The sequence below is a fragment of the Pleurodeles waltl genome, chromosome 1_1 (genome assembly GCF_031143425.1).
Source record: "Pleurodeles waltl isolate 20211129_DDA chromosome 1_1, aPleWal1.hap1.20221129, whole genome shotgun sequence".
NCBI classification, from domain to species: Eukaryota; Metazoa; Chordata; class Amphibia; order Caudata; family Salamandridae; genus Pleurodeles; species Pleurodeles waltl.
Window position 1 is genome coordinate 253,728,251 of NC_090436.1, and position 18,164 is coordinate 253,746,414.

General features: G+C 43.2%; 1 protein-coding gene across 2 annotated transcripts in view; it reads right to left on the reverse strand.

Annotated features, from left to right (window-relative positions):
- Nucleotides 1-7,598: 7,598 nt before the first annotated feature.
- HMGCS1 (3-hydroxy-3-methylglutaryl-CoA synthase 1) overlaps nucleotides 7,599-18,164 on the reverse strand; it is a 72,774-nt gene continuing 62,208 nt past the window's right edge. For both annotated transcript variants that reach the window (XM_069221503.1, XM_069221507.1), the window contains exons 8-10: nucleotides 14,741-14,866; nucleotides 13,930-14,099; nucleotides 7,599-8,650 (exon numbers count right to left, since the gene is read on the reverse strand). In XM_069221503.1, the coding sequence (XP_069077604.1) occupies nucleotides 8,561-8,650; nucleotides 13,930-14,099; nucleotides 14,741-14,866 (386 nt within the window). In that variant the 3' untranslated portion in view covers nucleotides 7,599-8,560. The remainder of the gene's footprint in view (nucleotides 8,651-13,929; nucleotides 14,100-14,740; nucleotides 14,867-18,164) is intronic.

The following is an 18,164-nucleotide window of genomic DNA, read 5'->3' on the forward strand; positions in this document are numbered from 1 at the left end:
GGCGGCTGAGCCTCATCCAATCTGCGACGTCCTTCATACCCTCTTGTAGGTTGGTCTTGGCGCTGGCGGGGTCCTTGGTGAGGGAGAGTACAAGTTGGGTGTCGTCGGCGTAGGAGGTGATGATGATGTCGTGCTTGCGTACGATGTCGGCGAGGGGGCTCATGTAGACATTGAAGAGTGTCGGGCTGAGCGATGAGCCTTGAGGTACGCCGCAGATGATCTTGGTGGGTTCTGAGCGAAACGGAGGGAGGTAAACTCTTTGGGAGCGGTTAGCGAGGAAGGAGGCGATCCAGTCCAGGGCCTGGCCTTGGATCCGGGTGGAGCGTAGGCGGGTGATTAGGGTGCGGTGACAGACGGTGTCAAAGGCAGCCGAGAGGTCGAGGAGAATGAGGGCGACTGTTTCACCGTTGTCCATCAGGGTTCTGATGTCGTCTGTGACTGAGATTAGGGCGGTTTCCGTGCTGTGGTTGGTTCGGAATCCGGTTTGTGAAGGGTCGAGCAGGTTGTTGTCTTCCAGGAAGGTGGTCAGCTGTTTGTTGACGGTCTTTTCTATTACCTTGGCTGGGAAAGGTAGAAGAGAGATGGGGCGGAAGTTTTTCAGGTCACTTGGGTCAGCCGTAGGTTTCTTTAGTAGGGCGTTGACTTCAGCGTGCTTCCAGCATTCGGGGAAGGTAGCAGAAGAAAAAGAAGAGTTGATGACGGTCTGGAGGTGCGGGGCGATGATGTCGTCGGCTTTGTTAAAGATGAAGTGCGGGCAGGGGTCCGAAGGGGCGCCGGAGTGGATAGAGTTCATGATGGATTTGGTTTCTTCCGTGTTGATGTGGGTCCAGTTGTTGAGGGTGATGTCCGGGGAAGCGGGTTCAGTGGTGTATGGTTGGGTCTGGTGTCCGAAGCTGTCGTGGAGGTCGCTGATCTTGCGATGGAAGAAAGTGGCGAGGGATTCGCACAAATCCTGTGAGGGCGTGACGGCGTTGGCGCTGGCGTTGGAGAACTCTTTGACGATGCTGAAGAGTTCTCTGCTGTTGTGGCTGTTTTTGTCTAGTCTGTCGGTGAAAAAGTTCCTTTTGGCAGTGCGGATCAGGTGGTGGTGTTCGCGTGTAGCGTTCTTGAGGGCGGTCATGTTGTCAGCGGTGTGGTCCTTGCGCCAGGCCTTCTCAAGGGCACGACAAGTTTTCTTTGATATTAGTAGGTATGTTCATGACTCGTATGACAAAAGCACTGAGTATTACTCCGGAACCTAACGTTTATCATATGCAGGAGACATCAGATATCAAATGGCAGCGCATTTCCTTCCCCATGAGGCATGGTAACATAGTTATACCTTAGCATATGTATTGTTGTGATTGAGATCATTTGAAAATAAGCGAACTCATCCCATTCAGACCATGCAATTCTCCTAACTCTCTGCATTGTCTAAACTAGCAATGTATGTTCCCATTGGTGACCAACATTTTCTGGTGCCAGACGCAGCGGGTAACATGGTGGGGTACAGTTCATCCATCTCCCCACACCCCATCATACCTTTGAGACAATCTTTAAACATTTGTAACCTCGTGGCGCCCTCCACCTGCCCAACAATGCCACCAATCCATCGCCACCAATTTCCTACAGTTCTTCGGCACATCTTTCACATATACAAATATACTAATAGGGCCATCATTGGAGTTACACTCAGGGCTTCCTCGGTCATTAGTTCAATCCCTCTCTCCATTTGTGTCCAAAAATGAGCTACACCCGGCCAGCTCCATGCTAAATGCAGGAGATCAGCGTTCCGGTTGGAACATCTATGGCAAGAGGAGTTATGCATTATACCGTATCTGACCACAGATATCAGAGTATAATACACTCTATGAAAAATATTTAGAATGGATTAAGCGTTGGGAGAGAACGCTTTCGTTTGTCGACAGCAAAATGTCCATTGTTTACCAGCAACTTCTGTCCCCGAGTCCTGAGCTCACTGCAGTTTAGCATGTTTTTCCGCCATTCCCATTTAAAGCAGTATTGTACATTCTAGTCATTATGTTTTTGGGGAATGGGTTGGATTAAATCAGTTAACAGCTCCTTCCCCTATGGCTCACACAGAAACGACAGGACTGTTGCTTTCATCACCTCTCTCTGATTCTAATAAGTAATTGTTTTCTAATGTAGAGTCAGTGGATGTTCCAAGTAATCCTGGAAAGGGAGACATTTCCAATCCCGGAATAATTCACTCATGATTTGCAAGCTTTTCTTCTGTAACTGATGCAATAATTTGACATTATGTCCAGTTTGTGTGAATAACTACTGCAAGATTTGCTCTTTAGGAGAACAGATTAAAAGTACTCTACTCAGGGAGGCCAGGCATGTCTATGCCAGGTCGTACACTTAAATGAATGCATTTCACGACTGGGCCTCTAAGGTTTTTGGCATAGAGCAGCTTATATAGTTAATAATAGAGTGATTTGGTCTGGTTCCAAATCATAATGTGGGGTCTCGTCTAGTTATGAATCCAATGATGTACACATTGAGCTTGCACCACTAAATAGTACACTTCAATGTTTGGGACTCCAAGTCCGCCTTGTTCATGTTTTTTGTAGTTAAGCCCAACTAAACCACGGCTGCCTTCTTACCCACGTTAACTCAATCGTAATTGACTGTAAAAACCGCCATATTTAAAAGGAGGGGTCTGTTCTGAACAAGATACAGATGTTTTGGTAGTACCCCATCAGTGCAATTCTACATGCAATTGTAGGTGGAAGCTCGTACCATTTATCAATAACTTCTCCAATTGTGGGACATACACTTGCCATAATTCTTTGCAATGACATTGAAGGGGTCCCTATGATACAATATCTGTCTATCTAAGATGATCAGTATGCCATTTTAATGGCAACTCAATTGCAGGCATGGTGGTATTGGGCTTTAAAGGGATCATCAATGATTTTGACCACTATATTTGTAAGAAGGCCATCTGCTCTATGTTAGCCTTTTCAGTATTAAAGGATGCAGATTATTTGCTGTGTCTCTAATTTGTAATACGGTATATGCGTATTATGAGAAAATCAAGGGTCAGATATATCAACATTAGAATTTGCAATTTCCAAATTGCAATTCTTACCAAATCTCACTTTGAAAATTGCAATTCCCAATTTATAACAGTTTTATTTTCAAAAGTGATTCAGAGTGGGTCGCAAATCAACATACCTCATGAAAATTAATGAGGCAAGTCAATTTGTGATCCACTAGGATTCACAGCCCTCACAGGGATGGTGGCCTGCTGGGGCCCGCAGACCACCATGCCTGTGATTGTTTTATTTAAAAACAATCTTTTTTTATAAAACAAAACAAATGCTGCCCTTTTTCTTTAAAGGAGAACTGGAGGAGTTTCAAAAAAAGAAAATTAAACATTTATGAATCATTTTTTTTTTTAAGAACAGACAGCGGCCGTAGGGTACTGCCTGCTCTTAAAAAAGAAAATGTGCTTAGCATTATCAAAGGGGAAGGGGTCCTATGTGGGACCCCTTCCTATTTGCGAATGGGTTACCACCAATTTTGGATTGGTGGGAACATTTTACTATTCTAAGACCAGAATGTAATCACAAAACATTAAATAATGACCACTGCCGTTTGGTAGGGACAGTATAAACACTGCCCTGTAGTGTAGAGTTATTCGTTTATGACAGAGATGTTTGTTTTTAACTCCTTGCGTTACACATTCCTTGTCCATGGTAACCATCTGCAATTGTCAGTTGGAGATCGGAGGCTGAAGAAGGGACTAAGCGATGTGGGCTTCTTTTTACCCATATTTTGAAAGAACTTCTACTTTGAAGAAAGATCCAGTTCTTTGCAGCGTTTATACCCTCTACATCCCCTCCCAAATACTGAATCGGAATTGGGTTGCAAATGCAAATTATGATGATTCGGTAACACGTTACTGAATCGTAATTTGTCTTTTGTACATTGAAAAAAAGCTTTTCTGCGGTCTCAAAAGGCCCAATTCTGTGAATCAGGCCATTTGCAACCATAACAAAGCTTTGTACATCTGGCCCAGAGCCTCTCGTTCCCAAATGTCCATGGTGATGGTCTTGCAGTATGCGTCACAGTGGTTCCATCACAAGGGCAAACGGGAGAGGTGACAGTGGGCTTCTCATTTCAGTCCCGCTATTTATTATTTATTTATTCCTTCCTTATTGCACCAGTATAGTATACACATTTCTTTTGGTTGGAGGATCCGTATGGATCAGTTTGACTCAGTGAAGGAAGGTCTTACCCACGCCCATCCTTTCTAATACCACAAACAGAAAAGGCCATTCTATACAATCAAGTGTCTTTTCAGTGTCTAATATTTAACCAACACCTCTATTTGCAGGTGTATTTGGTACATGACAGCGAACATAGTATGCCAGTTGTTTGCAGTGGGCCTACCCAGTATAAATAAAGATTGGTCTGGTCTAATTAGTGCCAGCATCCATGGTACAACCTGTTCGCCAGGATTGTAGTTAGAATTTTACTATCAACATTTATGAGACAAGGGTCTATACGGTCCACATAATTCAGGAGATATATCAAGTTTCAGAAATGTAAGGACCATCGCTTTGCGCGGCGTTTGTGGAAGTTGACCAGCATGCTATATTAAGTCATGGACGCTACCGTTTCTAGTTGTTTGATAACTGCCTTATCTCCTCAGTGGTGACTGGCTGACAGAGCTGGGTGTGTTCCTCCAGTTCAAGCCACTGTATCTCAATATATGCGAATACTGTGCTCTGATACATTTATGTGGAATTATGGAGGTTAGCGTAGAACCCTGCAAAAGCCTCTAGAAGCTCAGTAATCATAGGCCAGGCAGCAGTTTTCAGTCACTTTCCTTAGCACATTGTTAGCTGCCCATTTTGGTCTTACTAGTGAAGCTGATGTGTACCCTAGACGCTCACCTTATCGATATGCTCTGGCCATTTGGTATTTACTTCTAAAAATGAACCTCACATACAGCCAATTCTTTGTACTGTTTAACCTTCAACTGCATTAGTGCTAAGGTAGTCTGCTGTTTATACAGTTTTTCTAAATTACAAAATTCTTCCTCAAGCCACGCCAGATGTGTGCTTACGGACTTCAAAATCCGGTTTCCTTTAGCAATGCATTCCCCACAAATGATTACTTCATAAGCCTCCAATATTGTAGATACTGAATGTGTCTCAAACTAAGATAGTGGCTGTTCTGGTCTCCTCCCGGAAAACCAGATTTAGTGAATTTAGAGGTTATATCTGCTATACAGGATGCGGCCGCCATTCAATGGGGAGGGATAATGCTATGATCACCAGGAAGTGATTAATAGCATTCTGGGGAGATGCTGGACTGATTTAGTCCAACCTGCAATGTCTTTTGACCCAAATGCAAAAGTGCAGCCTTGCAAAATAGCCATGAACCAAGGACTGGAAGGCAAATTCTTTCTTCTACCGATATCTTTCACTCCAGACGTTTATTGTTCCTTGAGTCACATAATGCCAACTGATGCTTCCGTGACCCAACTACAACCTCTCAGAGCACCTTTTGTTGATCCAGTTCTGGATTTAATAAAAAGGTTCTGGTCACCTTTTTTCTTCTTAAGGAAGGCAACATGATAATACATGTGGGAAGAACGCCAACTGTCTACTTTTGGGGCATAGGAGTTTATTAAAGTGATGTGTGTTCTCCCAATCATACCCTGAACTATGAGTTACTGACCTTCCTCAAGTGCAATAGTACTAACGTTTAATTTTGCAGAATTTCTGGGGTTTGTCTGGTGGGTCTTTTGAAGCAATACAATCTCTATATTTCACATCATACCTGGGGTGGGGAGGGGTGATGTTGCTCAATCCCATTCATGTTACCTATTTAAGATGTTCGGTGGTGTAAAGTGCTTACTATTATCCCATTAGGGCCCATTTGCCAACATATAATGATCTAATTTGCTGCAAAGTGGTCTTTTTCACCCAGAAAAACTCAATTCTGATATCTTACTAGATTTTGCCATGAATGATGAGCCCCAACCATCAGGCCAACACCTCCCTCCCCACCGGACTCCAAGCCCCCAGAAATGAATTTGCTTCCTTTGAGTCCGAAAAGGGGTGAGTTTTGCCATCAGGCCAGATGAAGCATGTAGTCTAATATTCCATGTTCTTGGAGCTTTTTTCTAAATACTTGTGGTTTCATGAACACCGAATGAAATCAGGATAGAATGAAATGAGCATAGTAGATGTCCATTTTCTCCCGGACTAACTTTCGGATCTGATCTTTATCTTGATAGTTGAGGACCTTCGCTATAATACTGTGATGGCGGGCCAATGAACAAAAAAAAAAAAAAAAAAATCACAGCATCCCATTCTTTCAATTATAGCCTCCCATACGCCCCATGGCAGTTGTTTTCACTATACCAGTAATTCCGATATTGCTCCTAAAAATATTTATTTGCAAAAAGGTTGAGTAATTGTGCACTAAACATTAGTTACCTAGCCATATCACACATGCTCTCTTCAGTACATATTCAGGAACCCTTTCTGGTCCCTTGAAAATGGTCAACAGTGGACTCTTGTTAGTGTGCAACTCTTGCATGAGCACCCAGCATACAATTTACCCACCCCAGATGATTCATTTGCGATGAGGTCATCTAGGTGGTGTAGACTACTACCCGGCCATCATTTACAGGTGTTTGCCAGTACATCACAGCCAGCTTGCCACTACATTTGAAGTGTTATCGGTTTAGTACAACAAGCACTATCTTGCTCAAAGACACAAAGGTGTCAGCACTGGAAACATTGTAAAAACAGTAACTGATTTGAGTACAGGGTTAAGTGACCAGCTTGATTGGAGCCCAACAGCAACGAAGTCTGTCTAAAAATCCAAACTGACGGTAAAGCAACATCCTAGAATGCCTATTGTTAGCGATCTTTATCGATGCAAGACAGAAGCCCTTTCAATCTCTTCTTGTAAAGAACCATACAATTGGACTTGGATCACCGGGAAACTACCACTTCGTTGAAATTACATATGCATTAAAACAGCTTCCTGCATCATTCTAAGCTAAGTTGCACTGCCACATTGGGTTCCACCTCATGAACATAATACAACTTAGACCACATTTTACTAGACATTTTCAGAACAAGGATCCATAAAAAACATAATGAAGTAAATTGTGCTTTTAGGTACTCCAGGTAAGATTTTGTTTACGATATGACCAATTTGATAGGGAAAAGAGAAATAATTATAACTGAATCAAAGACTTTAGTCACAATCCAACAATGCATCTACTAGAAACTACTGCCTCATGCAATTTTGACTTTGCAGAGGCAGGAGATTTGAGGTTTCGTAACCGGAGATACAGAACTAGAGTGGAAGACATATTTGCAGTTCTCACCACTACAGGTCAAGTGCTCTTGAAAAGGTTGAGGACAGTTAAAAAGGATACAATGGTCTACTGGCAAAATGGTGGAAAGATCCTACCTGGTCATAGTCATATTTTAATCAGTTTGTGGGCACTACTTTTTTCACCTGTGGAAGGTCTATACATAGCCACTCGTACACCACATCAATTTATTTGCTGACTGAGCTTCTGTTTCAGACAAATAAACAAAACCAAACAAATGTATGTTTAAGCGTCTGTGAGAGCTTTATTTTAGCAGGTCACCTCTTTAAGAGGGGGCACGTTTCTCATCAAGTTACTTTTGTCAGACTCATTTGTGCACTACAACGTAGGCAGTATCTGGCATGAACATAAGCAACTTGAATCATTCACGTTCTGCATATTACCATTTCTTTGCAATTATATTTGTAGCAAACTGACTGTACAAAAACATTCACAGTAAATTATTCTAGATAATCTTTACATATACAACACTGTTAAATTACACAAAAGAATGCAACCGGTTTCTCAATACATTCATATTTGGATACACGAAGCATTTAACTGTAACATTTTTTAAAAAGCTCATTTTAAATTAGTTTCAATTTTCTACAGGTTTATAAGTTAGCAAGGCTTTCGGCCAGAACACAGCACCAGTGTATTCTTGAAAAAGTAAGTGCTTGCCATGTTAATTTCTGAGATTCTACAATGTTTTACCCTCTTAAAATCCAAGTTCCAATTAAAAACGTAGGATTACTGAAGACACATGCTGCATTCAAAACAGTTCAATACTATGTGCTATAAAAGATTTCACTGAAGGGTGACCGAGGATTTATTACAACATCCCAAAATCCATCTTGTAAAACAAGACGAAACATGCTGATGTAGAATAGCAAACATTTTTATCGGAACAGTGAAAATCCATTTCAAGAAATAACTATTTACAAAAGAAATGGCAGCCCAAAACTGATCTGAGTTTACAGCACTGTGGTGATCTGACCGCGGAATGAGTAAAAACACAAATTGAAATGTTTTGTAGTGTTAATTTCTACAAAATGTAGTGGGTCCTAAACCTGGACTCAGAACAAGTTGTAGTTACAGACAAGCTTGACAAATTACTAATTTCTTAGTAATTTTTATGTACAACAAGCAGTGCTATTTTCAGTCTTTGTTCTTTTTGTTAATCCGTTACACCTGAGAGGTGTGTTAATGTTCTCCGTTTGTTATAATGGTAACAGATTCCTGTCCTGCAGGTGCAGGAAGCCTTGGAACTTTCTTAGCTGGGCTTGGAATGTGCTTGGGAGAAAAACGAAAACACAAAGTTAATATTTGTAATTAAAATCCATTTGATTAACTCAAAAGGTGGCTAAATATTTGACAGTAGTGCAATAGCGGAAGAGATAATTAACTAGCGTGTGTCCTTGCTATATTTTTGATGCATTTAAAGGTGGGCAAAAACGGACCTGCGATAGGTTACAGAAATGCATTTTTCCAAGATTACGTTTCTACAATTAGCATATGAAAAAAATCATGTGGACTTCTCTCTGGCTGTATGGGTGTGAAAAGGCACATTTCTTCGGTTCTCTATAAGGACGATAAGGTGGGTGTAAATTGGTTGCCAGCCATTACCTGGAAATTACAGACTAAACGGTCTCCTACATCATTGGAGAATACTTTTTTTTTTTTTTTTAAAGTTTTCAATGGTTTTTATTGGATTTTTGTTTAACTGATGCACCTGAAGTATTGTATACCCACCAAAAAAAAGGAGAAGGGAAAACTCTCCCCTCACCTTTCTCGATTCATATCCCGTGTCTGCACGCAATCTACATTAACGGCACCTTAATCTGTTGGAGTTTTGCATCTCTAGTCCGGATCAGTCCGGTCCATCCCCCAGTGGTATCTTTCCCTGGACAAAATTTCAAGGACACCAAACCTGTTCGGGCACATTAGACCTTTATTGTCTATATTCAGGGATAACTGAACTAGGCCCCACGTTTTGGTAAATTTGTGTGATTATCTTTTTTAATTCATTTACAACGGCCCGTTATCTAAAATCTACCAATGTATCTGAAGTCAGAGTTCCACTGTGGGGGCTCCTATTAGAACAAAAGAGCGCCTCATTTTTGTCTTGAATACAAAATGTTATCACGCTAGTGGTTCATTAGAAGTTGGGTGAAGATACAGTAGATCACTGGGGAGTCAACTGCCAAACTGCTGCTGGTATTTCAAGTACAGATTTCACTCAGCATGACAGACTTTTTCTGACATGGAAGTGGAAGATATTTAATAATTTATACTAAATGTGCACTTAATGTGGTCTTCCGGAGCATGAACCCCAATTTCTATGACAGCATGAAACCCCTCCTTTAATTCCTTTACTGCTGGCTCCTCAGTAGGAAATACTTTCAATTCAAAACTCTGATTTAAGTATCAAAGCATAGGTGTGCTTCCATCTCCAGGGATTGTAACTGCAGCAGTTACAGCTGCCAATCACAAGGGGAGGGGCAATAAAATAATAATTAAAAAAAAATACTCGCTTCCCTCTTGCCGCCACCAGCTGCCTCGATCCTCTACTGGTGCCCCAGCATTCACTGGAACACCAGCACAGGCTCCCCAGCAATCCTGGCACTGCTTTCATGCTATACCTAGCATGAAGCAGTGTCAGGATTAGCATGAAGCAGTGTCAGGATTAGTCTGAGCAGCTTGGACTACCACTCAGACACAACCCTGGGGTAGGGGGGGGCGCTAGGGGAACAGGGGAGTTAGTCATAACTGTGAACCAATTTTCAGATTGACATATACAAAGAACCTTCCCTTTTTAAATATAGGAAATCTCAAAAACATGGATAATATCAAGTCTAAGTGATTTCGCTTGATTCTACACCTTTCTGTATTTTTTTTTTTTTTACAGTGCCAAGAGACTCTATTCAGAATGTAAGTTGCACTAAATAAGTTCTAGTCTTTTGAGTTTTCCCATCATCACTGTATCAATGACAGACCAATCATCTTCACATTTCCCATCTTCAACACTACTCTTCAAACTACAATACTTGGATGCCTCACAGCTATATCTCATTGGATAGCCTGTTCTATTATGCACTACACAAAAAGACTGGAATCATCTACTTTTCCCTCCAATTCAGCATATGCACATCAACCTATTCCTATGCTATTCCCTTCAACATAATCATTTTATCACTATCAGCTAAACATTTTGCGGTACTTTTCAAGTAAGCATACTACTAGAATCCTTTACAAATACCACTACTACATCTACTATATTGCAAGTACTTACTGTTAGACCCGACAGCCTTAGGGTGGTCACCCCTAACTTTTTGCCTGCCTCCCTCCACTTTTTGGACACTGTTTTTTCTGGCTTTTAGACTCTGCACACTTTACCACTGCTAACCAGTGCTAAAGTGCATATGCTCTCTCCCTTAAAACATGGTAACCTTGAATCATACCTGACTGTACTATTTAATTTACTTATAAGTCCCTAGTAATGTGCACTCTATGTGCCTATGGCCTGTAGATTAAATGCTACTAGTGGGCCTGCAGCACTGGTTGTGCCAACCACTTAAGTAGCCCCTTTTCCTTGTCTCAGGCCTCCCACTGCAAGGCCTGTGTGTGCAGTTTCACTGTCACCTCGACTTGGCATTTAAAAGTACTTGCCAAGCCTAAACCTCCTCTTTCTCCACATACGTCACCTCTAATGTGTGCCCTAGGTAACCCCTAGAGCAGGGTGCTGTGTGGGTGAAAGGCAGGACATGTACCTGTGTAGTTTACATGTCCTGGTAGTGTAAAACTCCTAAATTCGTTTTTGCACTACTGTGAGACCTGCTCCCTTCATAGGCTAACATTGGGGCTGCCATCATACAGTATTGAAGTGGTAGCTGCTGATCTGAAAGGAGTAGGAAGGTCATATTTAGTATGGCCAGAATGGTAATATAAAATCCTGCTGACTGGTCAAGTTGGATTTAATATTACTATTCTAGAAATGCCACTTTTAGAAAGTGAGCATTTCTTTCCACTTAAATCTTTCTGTGCCTTACAATCCACGTCTGGCTGGGCTTAGTTGACAGCTCCTTGTGCATTCACTTCAACACACCCTAAACACAGGGTACTCAGCCTCACTTGCATACATCTGCATTTTGAATGGGTCTTCCTGGGCTGGGAGGGTGGAGGGCCTGCTCTCACACAAAGGACTGCCACACCCCCTACTGGGACCCTGGCAGACAGGATTGAACTGAAAGGGGACCTGGTGCACTTCTTAGCCACTCTTTGAAGTCTCCCCCACTTCAAAGGCACATTTGGGTATAAAACAGGGCCTCTGCCCTACCTCATCAGACACTTGCTGGAGAAGAAACCTGAACCAGAACCTGCATCCTGCCCAGAAGAACTGCCTGGCTGCCTAAAGGACTCACCTGACTGCTTTTTACAAAGGTCTGCTGCCTTGCTGAACTCTTGTCTGTCTGTAAAAGTGCTCTCCAAGGGCTTGGATAGAGCTTGCCTCCTGTTCCCTGAAGTCTCAGGACCAAAAAGACTTCTCTTTTTCACTTGGACGCTTCGTGCGCCGAAATTTTCGACGCACAGCTTGTTCCGCGACGAGAAAAACGCCGCACACCGACGCTGATCGATGCGACGCCTTCGGGACGACCGGAACTTCGGCGCACTGCCTCGCAAGGACAACGCCGCCCAACCTCCAGTGGAGAAATCGACGCGACGCCTGCCGTGAGAGCTAAACTTCGACGCACAGTCCCGCAGAACGAAGCGCAGCCGGTAAACAAGCAGGAGAATCCACGCACAGACCCGGGACATCTGGTAATCCCTGCGATCCACAGAAAGAGACTGTCCGCGCGCCGGAAAGCGACGCACGACTTCCCCGCGTGAAAAATAACGACGCAAGTCCGTGTGTGCTGGGGAGATATCGACACACACACACACACACACACACACACCCTTTTTCCACGTATCTCTTCTTCTGTGGCCCTCTGAGGAGATTTTCTACTCCAAACCAGGTACTTTGTGCTTGAAAGAGACTTTGTTTGCTTTTTAAAGACTTAAGACACTTTATATCACTTTTCAGTGATATCTCTACAAATTCACATTGCAACTTTATTCGTTTTGACCTACAATTATCCTGATAAATATTATATATTTTTCTAAACACTGTGTGGTGTATTTTTGTGGTGCTATATGGTGGTATTGTATGATTTATTGCACAAATACTTTACACATTGCCTTCTAAATTAAGCCTGACTGCTCGTGCCAAGCTACCAGAGGGTGGGCACAGGATAATCTTGGATTGTGTGTGACTTACCCGGATTAGAGTGAGGGCTTTTGCTTGGACAGGGGGTAACCTGACTGGCAACCAAAAACCCAATTTCTAACACTTACCATTCACAAAATCAGTCTCTATATTTTCTTCCACACTAGGAAACACAGCACTCAAACTTAGTAAACTAGATTGGTATATCTCCCCCAAGCCCTGCTACTAGGACTCTACAGTCTCCGTACACACTCCCTAACCTCTCAATGCAGAGATCATACTGATTAGTTATCATTAGACAAACTACGCGCCCTTATGTTAATCCATAAATGGGTTATCCCCTAACCATTCATCTCAAATGATTACCAGATGGGTGTCACCACACAACCTTAGATCCAAAAACCTTAGATACAAAAAGCTTAATCTTAATTTTCAAGCGTAACCACAAGTGCCTCCTCACCATATTCTGAAACCACTAATGGAGCTAGTTCCCAGTTGAGTTATTATCAATTTCTGCAGTATATGCTTTTAAAACTGCCTTCAAGACTTCATACATAACAGCAACTAAACGCCTGAAATGCTATTGTGCACAAAGTGCCTTAAATCACTCGGTATAATTTCTGATGTGTCAATGGTGAAGATCTGCAAGTCTACATGCTTGAACAGACTGCACAGAGGCTTTACCAGCCCAAATAGATCATGGGCTTATATTGTGTACATTCCAGTAGTCCATTCACTGCCTGCTCTCCTTAGGATAATAGTTCAGGCTTCAATTTACACATCAAAAGCCCAGTCATCTAAATAGCATGAAGTAGGTGGTCATCAGGTCGAAACCTTTTTGGAACTGGCATAGGTCAGTCCCTCTTCTAACTGGCATTAAAGATGTACCTCTTGACAGCGCAGATGAGCGGCTGAATTGTCTCAGTATAAATCCAGAAAACCTGCTGGTGACAAATACTTGAGTGTCAAAGCATGCATATTGGCAGCATAGGGCAGCTAATTCGGCCTAGAGGGCCATTGATAATAAGGCGTTCATCTCAGGTCCTGTGCAACAAATTCACAAAAATACTTAATCTCCGAATCTCACTGCAACAGTCTTGACGGTATGCATGCACAGGACTATCCACAGTCCTCTCAACAAGGCATTTTATAATATGAAGTTCTGCTGAACAGTCTTATTTCTTTGTATTTTCTCAATATCGCCATTGACAAGCACATCTATTATTTTTATATTTTGAATAACGCACTTGACTATATTTCTGAACAAAAACCTAAAAGAAAAAGAAACTGAACTCTAATCAATTACCTCATTAATCACATTTGAATGGATAACGTCTAATCCGGTCCCAGCTTCCAGTGGTTGATCGTCCAATACAGTGTGCCGAGCATACTGCCTTCTGTGCTTTTCATCCACTCGCACAAGGTACCAAGTCCCTGCAAAAAGGTCATCCACAGAGCTCTGTGGCCTGTAATTGGCTACATTAGGAAACAAAATTTGATAAGGTACTGTTTGCTTATTTTCATGCAAGACGTGCATTTACTTTTCTGTGCCCTACAATCATCGCTGAGAACATACAGTATATCTGGACATATTCTTCAACTTCTGCTAAACAGCCATAATGTCATTTACTTCACAACAGTTCATGTTTCTACATTAACACTGAAAAACACAGTATAGGCACATTAGTTAAGTAGTACGATCTTTTAGAGGAAACCAAGCCCAGGACATCCTGTAATAGTACTATTTTGCTTCTGTGGATACTTCATACATGTGCTTCTCTGCCCAACATTGTTGCCCTCACCCCCAGATGTTCCTGCCAGCAGCAGGCTCATTACAAATTGTACAACACCGTTTTGTTCTCTTCTATGGGGTTGGACTAACAGGGTTAAAACAATATAGACTCTGTAAAGCCATGTTGGCTACTAAACGTGTATCAACTTGCACCGCTCAAGCCCCCTTTCCAATAAATCTATGTCTACATAGAAAGCTGCAGGTTACTCATTTCCTGCTGCGGGAGGCATCATAAGCATCTTGGAGAAAATTATGCTGTGTGAACAACATACTATTGCACATTTACACACCAATTGAAACCTTTGACTGAACTTGTTTATTTTACCTAAATGATGGGTTTCTTGTCTGAGCTTCATATTTTCAGCAAAGATCTCTGGTGGAACACATCTTCGTGAGTCAAGTCGTGCTTTAAGGTCAGACAAGCTAGCAGTCAGCTTATGCAAAGACGAGCCTACAAAAGAAAGGTTCCACAAATTGAGCATGGACAGGTCTGTAGTGCAAACATAAACACAGCTTCTCCTTTTTCTTAGTTCAAATTTAAAAAGATGTGTTTCTTTGTACAATGTGCAAGGCAAGTTTTTAAGAATGTTTTTTTTTTTTTTTTAAATCAAGGCATGACTGAGTTATTTTATTTTATTTTTCGGTTTAGGTTTTACTGGGAAACATCACGACCGGGGGGGGGAAGGAGAGACAGAGAGGAGAAAAAAAAACAAAAAGCAGGGAGGAGTAGCAACAGGTAAATGGGGCCGGGTTTGGGGTAGTTTTTAGGACAGGATCAGAGGGTCAGTGTAGTTTTTAGGATAGGGTAGCTTTTAGGGCTTAAGGCGGGGTGGGGAGTTAGAGAGTTTGTAGGACAGGGATGGTAGGTTTTTAGGACAGGGCAGCTTTTAGGGTTCTGGCAGGGGTCCGGTAGTTTTTAGGACAGGGTGGGATAGGTTTTAGGACAGGGCAGGGTAGCTTTTAGGGTTCTGGCAGGGGTCAGGTAGTTTTTAGGACAGGGTGGGATAGGTTTTAGGTTTCAAGGCATGGTGTCGGGGTAGTTTTCAGGACAGGGAGAGGTAGTTTTTAGGAGAGAGTAGGTTATATGGTGGGGAAGTTTTTAGGTCAGGGTAGGTTTTAGGTTTCAGGGCGGGGGTTGGGGTAGTTTTTAGGACAGGGCAGAGTAGCTTTTTCGGTTAGGGGCAGGGGAGGGGTAGTTTTAGGACAGGGTAAATTTTAGGGTTTAACATGAGGGGGTCGGGGTAGTTTTTAGGACAGGCGGGATAAGTTTTTGGATTTCATGGCTGAGGCACTTTTCAGAACAAGGAGAGGTTGTTTTTAGGACAGGGTAGGTTTTATGGTATAGGGCGAGGGAGCAGGTTAGTTTTTAGGACACAGCGGGTAAGTTTTAGGACATGGCAGGATAGCTTTTAGGGTGGGGTCGCGATTTTATTTAGGACAGGGTAGGGCAGGTTTTAGGGTTTAGGGCAGGGGTGGGGTAGTTTTTAGGACACGGTGAGGTGGTTTTTAAGACTGGGCAGGTTTTAGGGTGGGGGTTGGGGTAGTTTTCAGGAATGGGCAGGATAGATTTCAGGACAGGGTAGGGTTTAGGGTGGGAGAGTTTTGTAGGTTTTAGGATAGGGCATGGGGTCGGGTAGTTATTTGGACAGGGCAGGATAGGTTTTAGGGTGGGAGGTCAGGGTAGATTTAGGACAGGGCGGGTATGTTTTAGGAGAGGGCAGAGTAGGGTAGGTTTTAGGACAGGGTAGGGCGGGGGTTAGGGCTCAGTATGGTGTCTGGTGCGGGGCGGAGAGAATTAACCACACGTTACTTTACCAAACATGCTTTTACAACGAATTTCATTGTAAATGCATGCGTGGTAAAGACACGGTTGTTGTAGAGAACGCGTTGTAAAAGCATGCGTGATATACGCATGCGTTGTTCCATCATACATTCGTTTTACTAGGTAGAGTTTACAACTTAATTTTCTGCCTTTCACAAATAAAGTTTTTTAAAAACCATTTATATGCCAAACCAGACAAATAATATACTATAACACTCTCGAAATGGGGTCACAGTCCTGTTCTTCCGTACTCCAAGAATGTAATATGTCACATCATAACCACTTTGTAGTGCTGGAAACTTGTTTGGAGTGAACTTTTTTCTTTTTTTTTTTGCCCACGCAGTAGTGTTTGTGATCAAAGAACTTGTGATAGGTTTTCGAAACCTTGGATTGTTAACAAGGCTGGATGTAGAATAGGATAGTATCCACATACATCTGGACTTACAGTTAGTGCTGTGTACTAGGTCATAGGCAATGGAGAGTGGTCATAAGGATCTGCAGTTGGTCATGTAGCATGTCGTTTAAATCCTGAGCAAAGTTATCGTCCTGAATCATGGACCATAACTTTGCTCAGGAAGGGGAGTTCCTTAGATTAACTTGGATCTACGGCCCTCATCACGACCCTGGCCATCCAAAGGCCACCAGGGCAGCTGCGGCGGTGCACCACTGACGAGCCGGCGAATACTGCCAAATTAGGAGTTTGGTCGAAGCCAAACCGCCAAGCCTCCATCCACCCGCCACATTACCGCGTTCTGCAGGGTTGGAGGAGAGCATCTCCAGCACAGCGGATGGCGTGATACCGCTAGTGGTATCATGACGCAGGAGACATCCAGCATTTTTCATGCAGTTGCACCACCAGAAAAAGCTGGTGGTCTTGCACCTTGACAGGAATAAGCATTCCTGTTGCAAGGATACACTCACACACGTCCACATACCTGCACACATGCACTCACACACTTCTACACACACACACAAACGTGATACACACTGACAAACACTGCATCCATGCACGCATTCACTCCTACATCATGCGTATACATACATTCCGGGCCCCTCACCCAGTGCTTCATTTGTAAATAAAAATGTGCCAGTGCTGAAAGCTCCCCTCTGAAACTAGCGGCTGCTGCAATTAAATGTGCGAGCAGAGAATACTGAGGCAGCTTAATCCTAAAGCCATCTCAGGCCTCTTTAATCCATTCACGACCACTCCCTGCCCCTTTAGCTCACTCGTGCGGTTTTCTTCTTTCTCCCTTTGTGGAGCTTTTTTCATTTTTCTCTTCCTATGTCGTTTCATATGTCATTTGCGCGCAGTAAATGCTTAAGGCAGAAATTAAGTTCCAGCCCTCCAAAATAAGTGCGGGTGCTCAGCACCGGAATCAACAAGGACAAATTAAGCACTGCCCTCCCCCTGCACCGCATACATACACACTCCTCTCCCCCTTCCCCCGGCACCGCATACATACATTCACACCCCTCCCACCTGCACCGCATATACATTCACACCCCTCCCACCTGCACCGCATATACATTCACACCCCCTGCCCCGCATATACATTCACAACCCCTCCCCCTGCACCGCATATACATTCACACCCCCTCCACTGCATATACATTCACACCTCCTCCCCAGCGCATACATAAATACACTCTTCCTGCACCGCATACATAAATTCACTCTCCCTGCACCACATACATTCACACCCCCTGCACCGCATACAAACACCCCTCCCCCTGCACCACATACACACACCCCTCCCTCTGCACCGCATACACACACCCCTCCCTCTGCACCGCATACACACACCCCTCCCTCTGCACCGCATACACACACCCCTCCCTCTGCACCGCATACACACACCCCTCCCTCTGCACCGCATACACACACCCCTCCCTCTGCACCGCATACACACACACACACCCCCCTTCC